Source organism: Myxocyprinus asiaticus, chromosome 6 (genome assembly GCF_019703515.2).
Source record: "Myxocyprinus asiaticus isolate MX2 ecotype Aquarium Trade chromosome 6, UBuf_Myxa_2, whole genome shotgun sequence".
Lineage (NCBI taxonomy): Eukaryota > Metazoa > Chordata > Actinopteri > Cypriniformes > Catostomidae > Myxocyprinus > Myxocyprinus asiaticus.
In genome coordinates, this window is record NC_059349.1 from 53,273,006 (window position 1) to 53,290,775 (window position 17,770).

The window sequence follows — 17,770 nt, forward strand, 5'->3', positions numbered from 1 at the left end:
CAGGTCATTATGACACATGAGAGAGGTTTTCTGCTTTCAGTATAGGACTAATTATATTTCATACATGCAGTTCTTCAAATGTGTAGATAAAACATGAATGTACAGTGACAACTGCAGTGAATCTTGTTCTATGTTAACTTAATCACTGGCCTATTTGTTTGAAATCCACTGAGATTTCCCTGTTCTGCGTCTCCTTACAATGAATTGGCTCACCTTTTGTTGTAAAAAGACTGAAAATGAAAAGTGCATATTTTTACAGAGATATCACCATTGATGTATGTTTTACATATTTTTACTATGAAAGTTTTAACCCCTTATACTCTGGTGTATTTTTGGGTTGCTGCCCGCAATTTTTCACACTCAAATGTAAAAGCTCAACATTCACACATACTGTGGACTAATTGCAGAAAATTGGTCTTATTTTTCAGAGAAGCTGAGATCCTCTCCTTTGCGAAGATTTTTTTAACATTTTATAATCAATAGTCAAAAACATATTTTCTGATGATTTGTTTTGCAAGCTTCTCAATATTTTCTTCTGGATGGCATATTTTGTTTTGGACATCTAAGATATAACATTGAATTATTCAGCCAAGCAAACTCACAAACAAGTAACAAAATGGCTACTTTTTTAGAAAACTTCCTAAGGTAAAAGCAAATATAAAGTTTTTGGCTACTTGGGTCTTACAGCATCAGTTATCGGAGCATAAAAGAAACGTTTGTATTTGATGATTTGCAGAAATCAGATTTTACTTTGTGATTCGATTGAAAATACTTTGAACTGTGGTATTAAGGGAGCATAATTAACTATACAGTCACATTCCTGAGAATGAGAGCTTTCATTTGATATATGACTTGTCCATATATGTACTTTGTGAAGGACTTTTATTTTCATATAAATATTTCTACCACATTACCTCTAGGGGGCGCTAATTTTCAATGCGAATTATTTGAGGCCTTATTTTGTTATTTTAATTAACATAAATGCAGAAGTGATGGTTATCTCTGACAAGTTCAGATTCTAAGCTTTCAAATGACACCTCATATGCCTGACTTGATGGATACGGAGACTTTAGCGTTTTAAAGTCCATCAGAGTTTTAGTTTCGCCAGTCTTTTCTTAAAACCAGCCAGTGTGAGTCAGTGACATGCTGAGCTGTAAATGTTTGTCTGGGTGTGTTTGATAACTCTGTGTGTGTGTGTGTGTTGTAGGATCTGTCTGATGAGCTGCAGTCTCCTCCTATGATGTGTGTGAACGGGCCGGAAGACAAACTCTTCAGGAGTCAAAGCGCTGATATCACTCTGTCCTCAGACAAGGAGCGCATTAAAAAGATGCTCTCAGAAGGGTAAGAACGTCACCACACCTACTGTTCGTACGTTCTATTATTTGATGATTGCTTTACAGACCACATTTGTGGAAACATATTGGAGACTAATGTGTGTAACATCCATTTATTACACCAAATTGGCTCTTTTACTGCCTGGAAGGGCCTGTAATATGCCACTTTACCAGCCACTTTACCTTGTGAGTGGTTGTTACATTCACATTACAATTCAGTTTGATTCATCATGTTTATCTTTGAAAGTGTTATCGGTGTTTAAGGACATAATTCCTAAATATGTTTGCTAAGGCAAGCATCACCATTACTATTGTACATAATGGTACTTAATTTTAGAGTTTTTCTTTAAAATTACACCCTTGGTTTTTAACTTGTAGAGGAGTAGTGCTATTACTTTTCGAATTTATTGAATTTTTGATGGAGGGAGACTTATGGGTGGGCTGTATAGAGCTGTTCAGGTTGTAGTCTAAAAACCCGATAAGAGAATTAAAATATTCGAGCCATGGGTTTCCTCTGGATTTTCCTATGGGTTTTTATAATGGCAATTGGGGATTTATGAGTATAAAGAAGGTCTGTGGTACCTGCAGATACTTGAATGTTTTGTTCTTTGAACACAAATTCATATACCAAATGTGAAGTTTGAAGCCGCCGTGTTTTTAAAAAAACAGTATGTTGCTAACAAGTTACTAGATAAGGACCACAACAATTTTGTCAGGTTTTGTCAGGCACGTTCACTCACATGCTTGTAGTAGTTCTAGTCGTTATTTAGCAACTTGTTATAATTTTTTTTTTTTTTTAAACGGTGGCTTTAAGGTTACATTTCAGGTATGACTGTGTGTGATTTACACCGATGAGCCAAAACATTATGACCACTCACAGGTGAAGTGAATAATGTTGATCATCTCCTAACAAGGCCACATGTCAGGGTCTGGGTAGATCAGATAGTAAGCAAACAATCAGTTCTCGTAGTCAACGTGTTGAATGCAGGAGAAATGGGCAGGAGTAAAGACCTGAGCGACTTTGACAAGGGCCAAATTGTTATGGCCAGACGACTGGGTCAGAGCATCTCTGAAACGGCAAGGCTTGTGGGGTGCTCCCATTCAGCAGTGGTGAGTATCTACCGACAGTGGTCAGAAGAGGGACAAACCACAAACTGGCGACGGGCTCATCGATGCGCGGGGGCAGCGAAGACTATCCCGTCTGGTGCAAACTGACAGAAGGTCTACTGTGGCACAAGTCACAGAAACTTTTAATGATGGTTACGTGAGGAATGCATCACAACACAGTGCATCGCACCCTGCTGCGTATGGGGCTGTGTAGCCGCAGACCAGTCAGAGTGCCCATGATGGCCTCCGTCAACCGTTGAAAGCGCCTACAATGCACACATGAGAGTCAGAACTGGACCTTGTAGCAGTGGAAGAAGGTCTCCTGGTCCACTGAGTCCCATTTTCTTTTACATCACTTGGATGGCCATGTACGCGTACGCCGTTTACCTGGGGAAGCAATGCCCTTACAACCACCCATAACACCTTAGCGACCACATAGCAATTCCTTGGCAACCACCCAGAACACTCTAGCAACCAAATAGCAATGCCATAGTAACCACCCAGAACACCCTAGCAACCACATAGCAACACCCTGGCTACTACTATGAACACCATATCAACTGCATAGCTATGCCCTTACAACCACCCAGAACACCTTAGCGACCACATAGCAATGCCCTGCCAATCACCCAGAACACTAAAGCAATTGCATAGCAACGCACAGGCAACCACCCAGGACACCCTATTTTTCCGTCCATAAAGTGGCTTCTCTGACTGATTTCTGGTGTTATTATAGTGAATAAATGGACTACAGCACAGATCTGTTTTTACAATCTCTTGAGTAAACACGCACACAAACACAAACATACACGCATGAATCAACATGTTCTTAATTCTCACCCTTCTTCCTCTTGTGTTGCATAACAGAGCTTCATTACAGGGTTCATTTATAACTATTGCTATGTAGAGCGTTTGAATAATTCCTGTTAAAATAACTCCAACAGAACATTTGCATGGGGTGGCTCTCCACCTTGCATCTTTTTGGTTTCTGGAAACATTTCATGCACAAAATTGTGCAGAATATTCCACTGTCAAGTGAAATTACAGTGCAGAACTCTGTATTAGAGGCTATTCTGAAAGCTTTAATTGTTAATACATATACTATATGTAACTTATGCAACAGTATGTGTCAGTCCAAAATGTTAAACCATCATAAAATGGCCTTTGACTTTGGAAGTATTTCAGTACTACGGTATTTATGTTGTCATGGTGATAATGATGACACCAGTTTCTTTTTCATATAATGTTTCTTGTGCTATGTATTGTCTTTGTTTTGATGATTCTGTAAAGCTTCTGTAAAAATTGTTTTGATGTATATTTCCCAGCTATTTTCTATGACCTTTGGCGGTGCCAATATTTAAAGAGCAGGCTGGCTGACAGCTGATATGATATTATGCAATTTAATAGTAAATCAGATGAACACAATATATACAGTATTTATATATATAATCTGATGAGCCAAAACATTATGACCACCTGCCTAATATACTGTTGGTCCACCGCGTGCCACCAAAACAGCGCCGATCCACCGAGGCATGGACTCTACAAGATCCCTGAAGGTGTCCTGTGGTATCTGGAACCAAGACATTAGCAACAGATTTTTTTAAGTCCTGTAAGTTGCGAGGTGGATCCACCGTGGATTGGACTTGTTGGTCCAGCACATCCCACAGATGCTCAATCGGATTGAGATCTGGATAATTTGGAGGCCAGGGCAACACCTTGAACTCTTTATCATGTTCCTCAAACCATTCCCGAACAATGTGTGCAGTGTGGCAGGGTGCATTATCCTGCTGAAAGAGGCCACTGCCATCAGGGAATACCATTGCCATGAAGGGGTGTACCTGGTCTGCAATGATTTTTAAGAAGGTGGCATGTGTCAAATTGACATCCACATGAATGGCCGGACCCAGGGTGTCCCAGCAAAACATTGCCCAGAGCATCACACTCCCTCCACTGGCTTGTCTTCCCACAGTGCATCCTGGTGCCATCACTTCCCCAGGTAAACGTCACCCATGTACACGGCCGCCCATGTAAAAGAAAACGGGACTCATTGGACCAGGCAACCTTATTCCACTGCTCCAAGGTCCATTTCCGATGCTTCCATTCCCTTTGTAGGCACTTTCGAAGGCAGACAGGGGTCATCATGAGCACTCTGACCGTTACTATCATTAAAATCTTCTGTAACTTGTGCCACAGTAGACCTTCTGTCAGTTCGGACCAGACGGGATTGCCTTTGTTTTCCTCGCGCAATTTGGTCGCTCAGGTCTTTACTCCTGCCCTTTTCTCCTGCATTCAACACACTACAAGAACTGATTTTTCACTTACAATCTAATCTACCCAGACCTTGACATGTGGCCTTGTTAGGAGATGACATACATACATATACAGTGTCTATAGAAAATCATCATACCCCTTTGGAATAGTCACTTTTTTTGTCTTACAGCCTGAAATCAAAACCCATTAAAAAAAAAATTATTTACAAATTGTGCCTTACAACACTGAAGTAACGAAAAAAAAGTTGAAAATGTATAAAAGATGAAAAACTAGGATAACGGGGTATGACAAGTGATCATACCCCTGGCTTTAATACTCTGTAGAGCTACCTATTTGCTTTAATGATCAGTCTGTTTGGATATGTCTCTACTAGCTTTTCACACCAAGATTGGGTAGTGTTTGCTCAATCTTTTTTGCAGTATTGTTTGAGTTCAGTCAAATTGTGGGGTGAGCGGAGATGGACTGCTCTCTTAAAGTCCATCCACAGGTATTCTATTAGATTTAGGTCGGCCACTCAAGGACTTTGATCTTTCTATACTTAAGCCACTGCATTGTTTTTTTGGCGGGTTGTTTAGGGTCATTGTCATGCCGAAAGCCCATACTACCTGCCTATATTCAGGTGTTGAGCAGAGGGCCACAGATTTTCCTCAAGAATTTGAGTGTACACGGCAGCACCCATTTTCCCTTCAGTCCTGACCAATTGCCCAAGAGAAATACCTCCACAACATAATGTTGCCACCACCATGCTTCACTGTAGGTATGATATGTTCTGGGTGTTGTGCTGTGTTTAAGTTTCTCCAAATATAGCACTTGAAGTTCAGTCCAAAAAGTTCCATTTTTGTCTCATCTGACAATAAAACCTTTTGCCTCATGGCATCAGAATCCTACAAGTGTTTTTTTTTTCCCCGCAAAGTGCAAATGAGACTTAGTGTGACTTTTTTTCAGAAGATGCTTCTATCTTTCTGCTTTGTGTAAAGCTTGGGAGATTGTTGTCACATGCACAGACCGATCAATCTCTGCCATAAGGGCTTGTAAATCCTTCAAAGTTGCCTTGGCTTCTCAATGGCTTCCTTGATCAATATCCTCCTTGCACAATCATCCTGTTTGGAGGGATGGCCCGATCTAGGCAAGGTTTCGGTGGTGCCATTCATTTTCCACATCATATTAATGCTCTGAACAGAACTCAGAGGGATAGTTAAAGCCTTTGAAATCTTTTTTTACCCTTCACCTAACCTGTGCCTTTCCACAATTTTATCCTGGAGCCCTTTTGAAAGCACCTTTCCACCCATTGTGAATTCTTTAATTATTACCATGCACTATTAATAATGGAGTCCTCATGGAACAGCCGGTTTTATTCTGAAGTAATCAAAATCACTACAGTTGATGTCAGGTGGGGGGAAATTATCCAGGTATGTGACAGCTGGAAAGGGGTAGATTTTATTTACATTTCCAGGGTGTAATGTGAAAAACGGTAAGGAATTTAACAAGGTATGATTACTTTCTATCGGCACTGTGTATATACAATATATATATATATACATCTGTGCTCAAACGTTTGCATACCCTGGCAGAAATTGTGAAATTTTGGCATTGATTTGGAAAATATGACTGATCATGCAAAAACACTGTCTTTTATTTAAGGATAGTGATCATATGAAGCCATTTATTATCACATAGTTGTTTGGCTCCTTTTTAAATCATAATGATAACAGAAATCACCCAAATGGCCCTGATCAAAAGTGTACATACCCTTGAATGTTTGGCCTTGTTACAGACACACAAGGTGACACACACAGGTTTAAATGGCAATTAAATGTTAATTTCCCACACCTGTGGCTTTTTAAATTGCAATTAGTGTCTGTGTATAAATAGTCAATGAGTTTGTGGCTCTCACGTGGATGCACTGAGCAGGCTAGATACTGAGCCATGGGGAGCAGAAAAGAACTGTCAAAAGACCTGCGTAACAAGGTATTGGAACTTTATAAAGATGGAGAAGGATATAAAAAGATATCCAAATCCTTGAAAATGCCAGTCAGTACTGTTCAATCACTTATTAAGAAGTGGAAAATTCGGGGATCTCTTGATACCAAGCCAAGGTCAGATAGACCAAGAAAGATTTAAGCCACAACTGCCAGAAGAATTGTTCGGGATACAAGGAAAAACCCACAGGTAACCTCAGGAGAAATACAGGCTGCTCTGGAAAAAGACGGTGTGGTTGTTTCAAGGAGCAGAATACTTGTTGACCCCTCTCCAAACATAGCGCTTATGGTTGTGACCATAAAGCTCGATTTTGGTCTCGTCACTCCAAATTACAGTGTGCCAGAAGCTGTGAGGCGTATCAAGGTGTTGTGGGGCATATTGTAACCGGGCTTTTTTGTGGCATTGGCGCAGTAAAGGCTTCTTTCTGGCAACTCGACCATGCAGCTCATATTTGTTCAAGTATCGTCGTATTGTGCTCCTTGAAACAACCACACCGTCTTTTTCCAGAGCAGGCTGTATTTCTCCTGAGGTTACCTGTGGGTTTTTCTTTGTATCCCGAACAATTCTTCTGGCAGTTGTGGCTTAAATCTTTCTTGGTCTACCTGACCTTGGCTTGTTATCAAGAGATCAGGGCCATTTGGGTGATTTCTGTTATCATTATGATTTAAAAAGGAGCCAAACAACTATGTGATAATAAATGGCTTCATATGATCACTATCCTTAAATAAAATACAGTTTTTTTGGAACTATGGGAATTATGTTGTGACTAAACAAAATCCAAAATAAATTAAAACTGTGTTATATTTTAACATCTTCAAAGTAGTCACCCTTTGCCTAGAATTTGCAGACATGTACTCTTGACATTTTCTCAACCAACTTCTTGAGGTATCACCCTGGGATGCTTTTTAAACAATATTGAAGGAGTTCCCATCTATGTTGGACACTTATTGGCTGCTTTTCTTTATTATTTGGTCCAAGTTATCAAATGCTCAAAAAACTTTTTTTTTAAATTAAATTTAAGTTTTATAATGAAATATATTAATATGGTGGCACAATTACATTTTTGTCTACAAAACTAATTTCAAACATTTAAGCATACGCCTTCAGATCAAAAGATTTTTAAGATCATGAGAAACATTTCAGTCAAGTGTTGCAAAACTTTTGACCGGTAGTGTGTATATATATATATATAAGTATTATGAAAATATTTGAAAACAGAAAAATGTGGATTATTTCCACTGACAATGCTATTGGTTGATTTTGGATCTAAGACAGTTTTGTTAATTTGTCAAGCAAAAAAAGGCATATTAATCGATGCCTATTATCATAAAATGGCCAAATACCAGGCAAATTAAACTACATGGCTAATATATCCATCTATTACTACTACTTTCTGTTAAACAGAGCATTAAAGCTTGAAACTATCTGCCAAATGGGTTTTAATTAAGTCAAAAGAACATGTTAAAAGAAGGTAAAAGTGTAAAATGTATATCACTGTATGTATTCTCTCTTTCTGCAGGTCCATCTGTGAGATAAATCTTGAAGCAGAGCTCTTCACATTACAGGACAGTAATGCTAAACTTGTGGCTGCGCTGCATGAAGCTAACGCTAACGTTGAGCAGTGGAAGAAACAGCTAGTGGCGTATCAAGAGGAGACGGATAGATTACGAGACCAGGTGAAACTATATCTCAGTTTTCCACGTCATTTTTTTTTATCAATTTAGCACTTAAACATCTAATGCTAAAAATGATACAACCCACAAATAATGGCCGCAAAGGACAATTTTAATATATTTGAAAAGTATACTCTATACAAGTACACAAATGCACTTTTGCTCCATCATACAGTACTTGACTTGGGAGAAAAAATAACTTAACATTGAAGACTGTTTATGCTACTATTTTTTTATAGCGCCCCTTGTGGCAACACTAAGAATGCAATGCATACTTGCTTTATGAATTGCTTTCCTGACTTATTTCAGAACACCACAACATTTGAAATTTAGCTTGCATAGCTAGAAGTGTTTGTAGAGTGTTTTTCGACCATATGCTCGAAGTAAAAAAAATTCAAGAAATTCTGTGATCATAGGCGTTGTTAGACCCTATTTAGGAGGGCTTCTGACCTCCTAAAATTCCTCTCAGCCCCACTAAAAATCGGTGGATTTGCAAACAGCACCAAAGTATTGTATAAACGGCAGCTGCACTTGTTTTAAGTTGCTGTAAAGACTCACTAAAGCACGAGCCATTAGCATTGGAGTGCAGGCTGTGAAGGAGCATATCATTGGTTTGACCCACTGAATGAACACACCCCATATCCTCATTCACTTCCTGAACGAGTGAGGATCAGGGACAGGCATCTCTTTTGACTGATTGAAGGAGTGGAGGAGGAATGTTGCTCATTTAGTCTGGTAACCTCATTTAAAAAGGAGAGAAAGAGGCTGGATGAATTAAGAGCAAACGTGACTAATGACATTACAATGATATCAGTATGTAAAGTAAAACTTGTAATTACTTTTAGGCTAATAATGTTGTCTTTTGTTGTATACCTTGATAGTCATGCACAGCAGATCACAAAATGATATGCATTGTTGTCATTGTGGGTAAAATGCTTATGATGCTTTAACACTGCTGAAGTCTCTTAGTAGACACACAGATTTTAATAAAGTATAATAAGCATGGTTTTGGTTGTGAATGAGGTGCTTTATCATTGGTTTAATGAGTTACTCAAAACACATAAAAGATGTTTTGTTGCCACCTAATGGTGTAAAAGTTTGATTTACAAAAATGGTTACTGAACGAATAAGTGAACAAATCTGAACTAATCTTTTTTTATTTTATACCTTTATTTTACCAAGGTTAGTCTATTGAAATTAAAATCTCATTTCGGTGTGATTTTCTCTTTTGAACGAATTCAAAAGACTCGAGTCAGTAGATAATGACATCTAGAGAAACATCATCTGGAGTTAATTCACTCCACTGAAGAATGGCCTAGCTAAAAGTGACATTTATTGTATTAAAAGGTTTTTGTGGAATTTGATTGAACTTGAATCTACAGAAAATGCTAAGTTATTGATTTTCTATAAAAAAAAAAACTATTTAAAGAAAATGTTTTTGTTAATAAATGGAAAATAAATAAAAAATCATTATTTGAATGGTTCTCTAAACGGTTTGTTATTCTTATTATTTTTTTACTTTAAGTGTGTTTATTATAGAAAATGAAAATATTTTTAATTAATATTAGCTGGATATCTTGAATGATGTAAAAAAAAAATCTGGGGTCTGGGTAGTTCAGTGATAAATGACGCTGGCTATCACCACTGGAGTCACTAGTTCGAATCCCAGAGCATGCTGAGTGACTCCAGCCAGGTCTCCTAAGCAACCAAATTGGCCCGGTTGCTAGGGAGGGTAGAGTCACATGGGGTAACCTCGTCGTGGTCGCTATAATGTGGTTCGTTCTCGGTGGGGCGTGTGGTGAGTTGTGCGTGGATGCAGTTGATGGCGTGAAGCCTCCACACATGCTATGTCTCTGTGGCAACGCGCTCAACAAGCCACGTGATAAGATGCGCGGGTTGATTGTTCCAGACGCGGAGGCAGCTGGGATTTGTCCTCCGCCACCCGGATTGAGGCAAATCACTATGCGACTAAGAGGACTTAAAAGCACATTGGGAATTGGGCATTCCAAATTGGGAGAAAAAAAAAACCCATTTATGCTAAAGGGTGAAATACATTCAATGAGCACATCGTGTCATTGGGGACTGAGCCCCCTAAGATTGAAATCCTAGAATCACCCCTGTCTGTGACTCTTCCTTGATCCAAACAACAGTGTCATCATCACTCTCATCTCAGTTCTCACCGTGTTCTCTCGTTAACAGCAAGAGTGCGAGTTCGGTAGCTCTCTCTCTCTCTCTCTCTCTCAGCACAGAACAGGCGACCAGGTGGCTGAAAATGGTTCATGTCTCAGGGGACGAGAGAGAGCATCCAAAGGAAAGAGAGAGAGAGAGAGAGAGAGAGATGGGGTGGTGGTTTGTAGGACATCAGTATCCTACTTTCAATGGCCTAGTTAGGAGGAATGAAATATCACCAGGGGAGCTGCCAGACCCTCGTTTGGGGAACTTTTTTTGCGCCTTACATGGTTAAAAATAAGCCAGTCTCTCTTAAGACACTCCAAGTGGCAAAGACCTTTAGGAGGTGCTCCTTTTTCTCCGGAGTGTGTGTGTACGTGTGTGTGTTTGGTGATAATACAGCACTTTTGGTAGATAGAAACGCATTGTGTTTTCCCTGGATGGATGGAATGAAAGAAGTAGGGCTGCACAATTTGGACAAAAAGTCATATTGCATATATTTTGAAAAATATTGTGATTGCAATATGATAAACAAAAAGCTACTCTCAAAAAAAAAAAAAAATGTTAGCATATTTTTAAGATATACACATTTACATTTCATAACAAAATTCCATCAAATTGAATTTTGTAATTTAAAAAAAATAAAAATAATTCATAATACTTAAAATATATATATATATATTTAATCTTATTTTGTTTTGTTAAAGATTACATAATACACAATAATATTAAGGAATTTTGTATGAAATTGAAACGTGTAGTTCAGGGTTCCCGCTCATTTCAATACGCAGTTTTCCAGGACATTTTACAGGTATGTGCCCAACGGGTTTAATGTTTAATCAAAAACACACCAGAGATTTGTTTCTCAGCCTACTATTCATCATCATCACTTTTTTTTTTTTTAATTCCCAGTCCACTTTAATATTATATTATTGCAGTATAATATTTATTATTATTATTATACAATGGTAATATACTGAGCTTTTATTTGATAATATATCCATGCTTTTATTTTGGCGGGAAATGCAGTTTCTGGTTATAGCAGAGTTCACAACATCTGTACAATGTGCGCTCCTCATTTTAACATCATCTCCTCCTCTGTCCACAAATAACCAGTGCCTTGGGGTATTTTGTTTGTATGTTAACTTGTTTCAGCCAAACATATTTGGCATTACGCAAAAGTGAAATTAAATTGAAATTTGAGCACTTTAAATATAACGTGCTCCGCGCAAACAGAACCGAAAACAGAGCACATCTGTTACTCTGAACACGAGATGGAGTTATTGAGCTCAGAAACGCTCTGAAAACACTGTAATAATACACTAACTCAATACAGACCGGACAGAGAAGCACACATAAACTTTGAAGTGAGCAGCACGTGCAGACTATTTACTTATTTAATTAAATCTCAGTCTTTTGCGGTTTAATAACTGCACAAGGTCATATCGGGATTTTGATTTTATTTTGATTAATTGTAAAAGATGATAGTGTTAGATTGAGGGATGGACAAAGATTTTATTTGATTTGGAACAGAAATAACGAACAAAAACGTCTAATCTTAGACCACGTTTTCAGTTAAAAACGACATTTTTCATTTTTCTTGCTTTATTGTTTTCCAAAGTAAGCAGTGCTTGAGAATGTTTTTGAAGGTTTCTGTATTTTAAAAGCATAGACAGTTATTTAGTATAAAGATATATAATATAAAAATGCACACATCACCTTTGACATAATTTAATGCCACTTAACGTTAATGTTGAAAAAGGTTACGTCGGTAATAGCAAATAACGGAATATTTGAAAAAGAAGCATTACCGTTGTGTCATTTTTGTCTGTCACTTGATTTGTGATCTTATCACACAGTTCTGAGTAGCTCCGCCCTTAGTGAAATCTCATTGGTCAAACATGCTACTTCCATCACAGTATATTAAACATCAAATGTGTTCTGATTGGCTGTGATTTTGATGCTTCCTGCAGCAGTTTCGCTTTCAAAGAGGACATAAATATTGCTTTACTCTTAATTTTCAATCTACTGTCCTTAACTGCAACACATTATTCAAGTATAATGCTTGAATAATGATAGAATATGTTTTTAGGACAGCAGCAGGGCTTTATGATAGCCATTCTGCTAGATATTCTGTGTAATGTGTCTGGTTAGAGTCGTAAAATGATTTTACAGCTCAGATGAGCTTGTAACCCAACGCACAGGACCCAATGAACAGGAAAACCAGGTACAAGAAATTAGTTTCCTGCTTTAATCTGAGCCTTCAAAAGATCACACATGTTTCATAATAGCTGTATATAAATTAGAAAGCCTGTTGCAAAGGAGGACCCTCACAGATTTCTGTAAAGTTCTGTAATTTCAAGCTGAAGTGTTTGATTTCTGCACCACTAATGGCACCAAACAGGTCAAAAATAATGACCACTTCATAACAGATTTAGCAAACACTCCATTGCATATTACACAGATTTTTGAGATAGAAAATTATACATTTGCATACATTTTTTCCATGCTTAAATACTTATACTTAATTGTATTTAAAAGACAAAAAAAAAAAAAAAAATGTCTTTATAATGAATTTATGATACATTTATTTCACAACTGATAGTGTCCAGTAATAGGAGGTTTACCAAGATAAATTCTGCCTTCAAGTGCTCCTGAGAAGCTCTTTTGTCCGAGTCGGCATTCCTTATTGCATGATGCATTCGAGTTAGAAACAAAATACAGAAGTAGCCAAACTAAACTGGCTGTCTGGTGCAGTCTCAAAACACGCTCAAAACAGTGGAAATGATTGTGAACACCCCAACACTGACCCCGCTCGCCATTTTAAACAGCACTGTGGCAGCAGTGGAGTCATTCAGGTTCCTGGGCACTACCATCTCACAGGACCTGAAGTGGGAGACACACATTGACTTCATTGTGAAAAAGGTCCAGCAGAGGTTATACTTCCTTCGCCAGTTGAGGAAATTCAACCTGCTTTACTCCGTAGTCATTGAGTCTGTCCTCTGCACTTCAATAACTGTCTGGTTTGGTTCAGCTATGAAATCAGACATCAGAAGACTACAAAGGACAGTTCGGACTGCTGAGAGGATTATTGGCGCTCCCCTACCCACCCTGCTAGAACTGTACACATCCAGATTGACGAAAAGGGTTGGTAAAATCACTCTGATCCCCACTCACCCTGCCCACTACCTTTTTGAACTGATGCCTTCTGGCCGGCACTTCAGAGCTCTGAGTACCAGAACCGTCAGGCACAGGAACAGTTTTTCCCTCAGGCTATCCATCTCATGAACAGTTAAAACTGCCCCCAAATACTTTCCTTTTAGTCAATACAACCATGTGCAATATTCAGTTCATCCATTCCTACTTATATCCATATTTCATTTATGTTCTTTTACATATCCTACCTCTTCTTCAATACATTACATCACCTGCACATAACTGTATATCAGTATATAAAATATTCGAGCAACATTATTGTGCTATTTTATATTTCTCTTCTTTATCTGATGTATATATATATATATATATATATATATATATATATATTATTTTTTTGTCACTATATGTATATATGTTTAAATGTATATGTTTGTATGTATGTATGTACGTTGCATTCTCTTGCACTGGAAGCTTCTGTCACCATGACAAATTCCTTGTGTGTGTAATACGTGGCAATAAAGCTCATTCAGATTCTGAAGCAAATACACAATAAATGACAGCAAAAAGAATAAGAAAACAGACTGGAGGCAATTTTATATGAACTTTGGTTGATTAATGCATGAAATCTAACAAATTATTAATTAATTTCATTAAAGCAAACCTTTAAAAAGCTTAACATTACTTGACTACGAGCTCTCTCAACAAATTATGATTATTGAAATGATTTTGAAAAATCCATCATCTTTCATGTCGACAGGCCCACTCCAACGTCACGACTCAGCAACTCGGGTATCATCGAGAATTCTCCACTAGAGTTTTCCACTAGTAATAAGACTTCGCTTGGTCGCTCGTGCTCGGAACTCATAATTACGACATTTCCGACTCCATTTGAAATGTGCTTTTGAGTAGTATTTGGCTGATTATGTGATTTCAGCATGATAGCCATAACGAGGGGCCTCTTTTAACCCTTCTATTGTCTTAGGGTCATTTTTGACCCGAGACCGGTGAAAAATACGTAATAAATACAGCAGTTTTTGGTACTGGAAGCAAACGTTGTGACTGTCAAGAACATCAAAACAAACAAAATAAAAAAGAAAATGTATTTTTGTATATAATTGTTTAAAAGAAATAACACTAAAACAAAGTGTTCCTTTTATTGTCTTAGCGGGTCAATTTTGACCCGTTTGGGAAAAACCATTTGTGACCTTTTACCTATGGACTTTCTTGATGTTTTACAGCTTTAAAAAGTTTTGTATATCTATGAAATTTGACCTAAAAATATTTCACATTTTCTCAGATTTAGCCCCATACTGCATATTTACCACAAGCTGCATACTTTAGTCTCAAACGGGGTTTGTGCACACATACACACACACACACACACTCACTCACACAGAGAGAGTATGTTTTTTTTTTTTAACAGGTAAAATGTTAGTAAATTAGTTTACTAACATGATTTTATATGATGGGGTCCAATGGCGGTAAAGACCCCCCCCCCACCCCCCACCCCCAATGGTAAAAGACCTATTGGACGTTATTTTCTCCTAAAACATTAGATGGCAGAAATAAATATTATGGCACCTTCCTAAACCCATACAACAAATTGTGTGACATTATTGGGAAGGAATGGATTTGTTGCAATAGACGTGCAAATAGAGCTCATTCACTGCTGGAAAATGCAATAAAAACTGTAAAATTTTAACTTTAAAATGTACACTTTTGATTTTGTACATGCAGAATAAATCAGAAATGTATGTAATATACTTAAGATATTATAAAATGCTAAAAGTGATTAAAATAAATGTAAATTTAGACACCTAAAGACCCCCCTTAACGAAAATCTGTTCTATTTTGGTTCCAAAGTGTATAATATTTGGGGGAAAATATATATATATTCTGAATAACAATTGTAAAAACTTGGCAAACATTGGCCAAGGGGGCAATGAACACTAATCAAGAATTTATGCATTTTGAATGCTTTTCAATACTGGTCAAAAATGACCCGAAGGACAATAGGAGGGTTAACAAGAAGAAAAACATACCTACGAGAAGTGTCGTGACAACATCTTATAGGAATTTTCCGGGTTCAATAGAGGTTGAAGTTACAGTGCGGCAGAAATGTGAAGCTTATAACTTTATAAAAGCACTTACATTCATTCCTCTGTTAAAATATGTGAATTATTTGAGCTGTGAAGTTGTTTAACCCTTTAAGCTCTGAAGGTGTTTTTAAAGATTTCCTGTTTCAGCGGTGTTCCCAAAATTACAGGTTTATAATTTGACAAAAAAATAAATAAAATAAAAAAAATAACAAGGTGGGTCAAGTGTTTGGTATCATTGTAAAGAAATGTTTTTTTAATTTAATGATATAGATTATGATACATTCTCTCACATGAAACAGTGATTATTACAAAGTATTTAACGTTTACAGATTAGCCCCATTCACTTCCATTGTACGTTCCTCACTGTAACCCAGATTTGTGCTTTTTTAAAGAAAAGAAGGGGCAAGTCAAAATTATTTTTATGGTAAACAATATTATGCCACAAATGCTGTCGATTGAACTTGTATTGAACACAGAATATTCCTTTAAAACATTAATCACCATGGCACATGTTCTTGTGACCAAACCTTTAGCTAATTATTCAAAATATAATCCGCCATCCTGATGCATGATTGCTGTGTGTGACTCTGGTCTGAAGGTGGCAGAACTGGAGGCTCACGGGGGCCCGGGGCCCAGCGATATGCTGAAAGATGAACTCACTCAATCCCTGGAGGAACTGGAGAACTTACTGAAGGCAAAGGACGAGGTGAGAGCAAACGTTCACAGACGTCTGTGTGATGGAAAGGAGTGTCCAGCGACCTACAAATGCACTTTTCAGAAAGTTGCTAGTCAGGTTACTGTAATAATTGTGTCTCCACAGCTTTCAGGACACCAAAAGTATTTACCCTTTTCAACTAGGCTTAATCTTGGTGCGTTGCTGCCGTGTTTCTATGAATGATTGTGTTTTGTACATGTTTCAGGAAATCCGTATTCTTCAGAGTAAGAAATCTGACTTCCATGAGTTGGAACAGGAGAGAGAAGAGGCCATACACAGACTACAGGTGCTTCAATACATCACAGTACTTAATGTTTGAAATAAAGTTATCACATGTGAAATCTCAGTTAAAACCATGGCTTTTCAACACGTAATGTGTGGTCCTCTTGTGAAAATCCTTCAGTTTTGCATTTCTCCAATTTACCGAAATACAGTTGTCTTCATTACAATTTAAACTTTAAACCAGACATTTCTAGTTTAAAGGATTATTTCAGGTTATTAAATATTATGAATATCTGATCAAATCTGTCATGCTGACAATTTCTATAAAACTATATTCAATAATTTACAATGAAAGTCTGTGGGGCAAGATTGTTTTTGTTAAAGCGCATAAATTATTCAGTCTTTTTTTATTTTTTATTTGAGCTGTGAAGGTATTAAGACCCGAGCGTGACTTCTGTGTACATTTTCCATTTCCCTTTTTGATTTGTAACTAGTAGCACCTAATAAACAAGCAAAAAATATAACAATAAAGTAAAATTCTAGAGCAAAAAGTTTTCCTAATAATTAATGTCCACATATGTGGACAGCGGGACTAAGTTGTGAAATTTTAAATAATACCAAGCTATAGAAGGTCAGTTTTTTTTTTCATCAAATTGTTTATTATGTTGCCAGTTATTCATGTTTTTGAGACGTTACAGACATACTATGTACTGATTATCATTGTCCCATGTCTGCCAAATGTTGAGTGGTCCAAACATCATCTGCAGATGAATGAATGAACATAACTGCATAGAGAGCTATAGGATGCTCCCTTGCTCCCTATTTAGTAAATGACTTAACCTCCAGTGTGCTGTCTGTCTGCACTGGTCTCAGAACAGTTTGAAATGCACCTTATTTTCATCCTAACTCCATATAAAGCCTCTGAAAGACACATTTTTATTCTCATTGTGAAAATGCACAGTAAATATAGGAATGCATTTATTAATGTTAATGAATAGAACTGTATTGTACAGTGATGACAATATAAAATATTACAAA

At 37.4% G+C, this 17,770-nt stretch overlaps 1 protein-coding gene across 1 annotated transcript in view; it reads left to right on the top strand.

The window, feature by feature from the left end:
- LOC127442685 (homer protein homolog 3) overlaps positions 1-17,770 on the top strand; it is a 61,556-nt gene that overhangs the window by 40,853 nt on the left and 2,933 nt on the right. The window contains exons 6-9 of the mRNA XM_051700884.1: positions 1,208-1,341; positions 8,215-8,371; positions 16,394-16,501; positions 16,716-16,796. Coding sequence (XP_051556844.1) covers positions 1,208-1,341; positions 8,215-8,371; positions 16,394-16,501; positions 16,716-16,796 — 480 coding nt within the window. The remainder of the gene's footprint in view (positions 1-1,207; positions 1,342-8,214; positions 8,372-16,393; positions 16,502-16,715; positions 16,797-17,770) is intronic.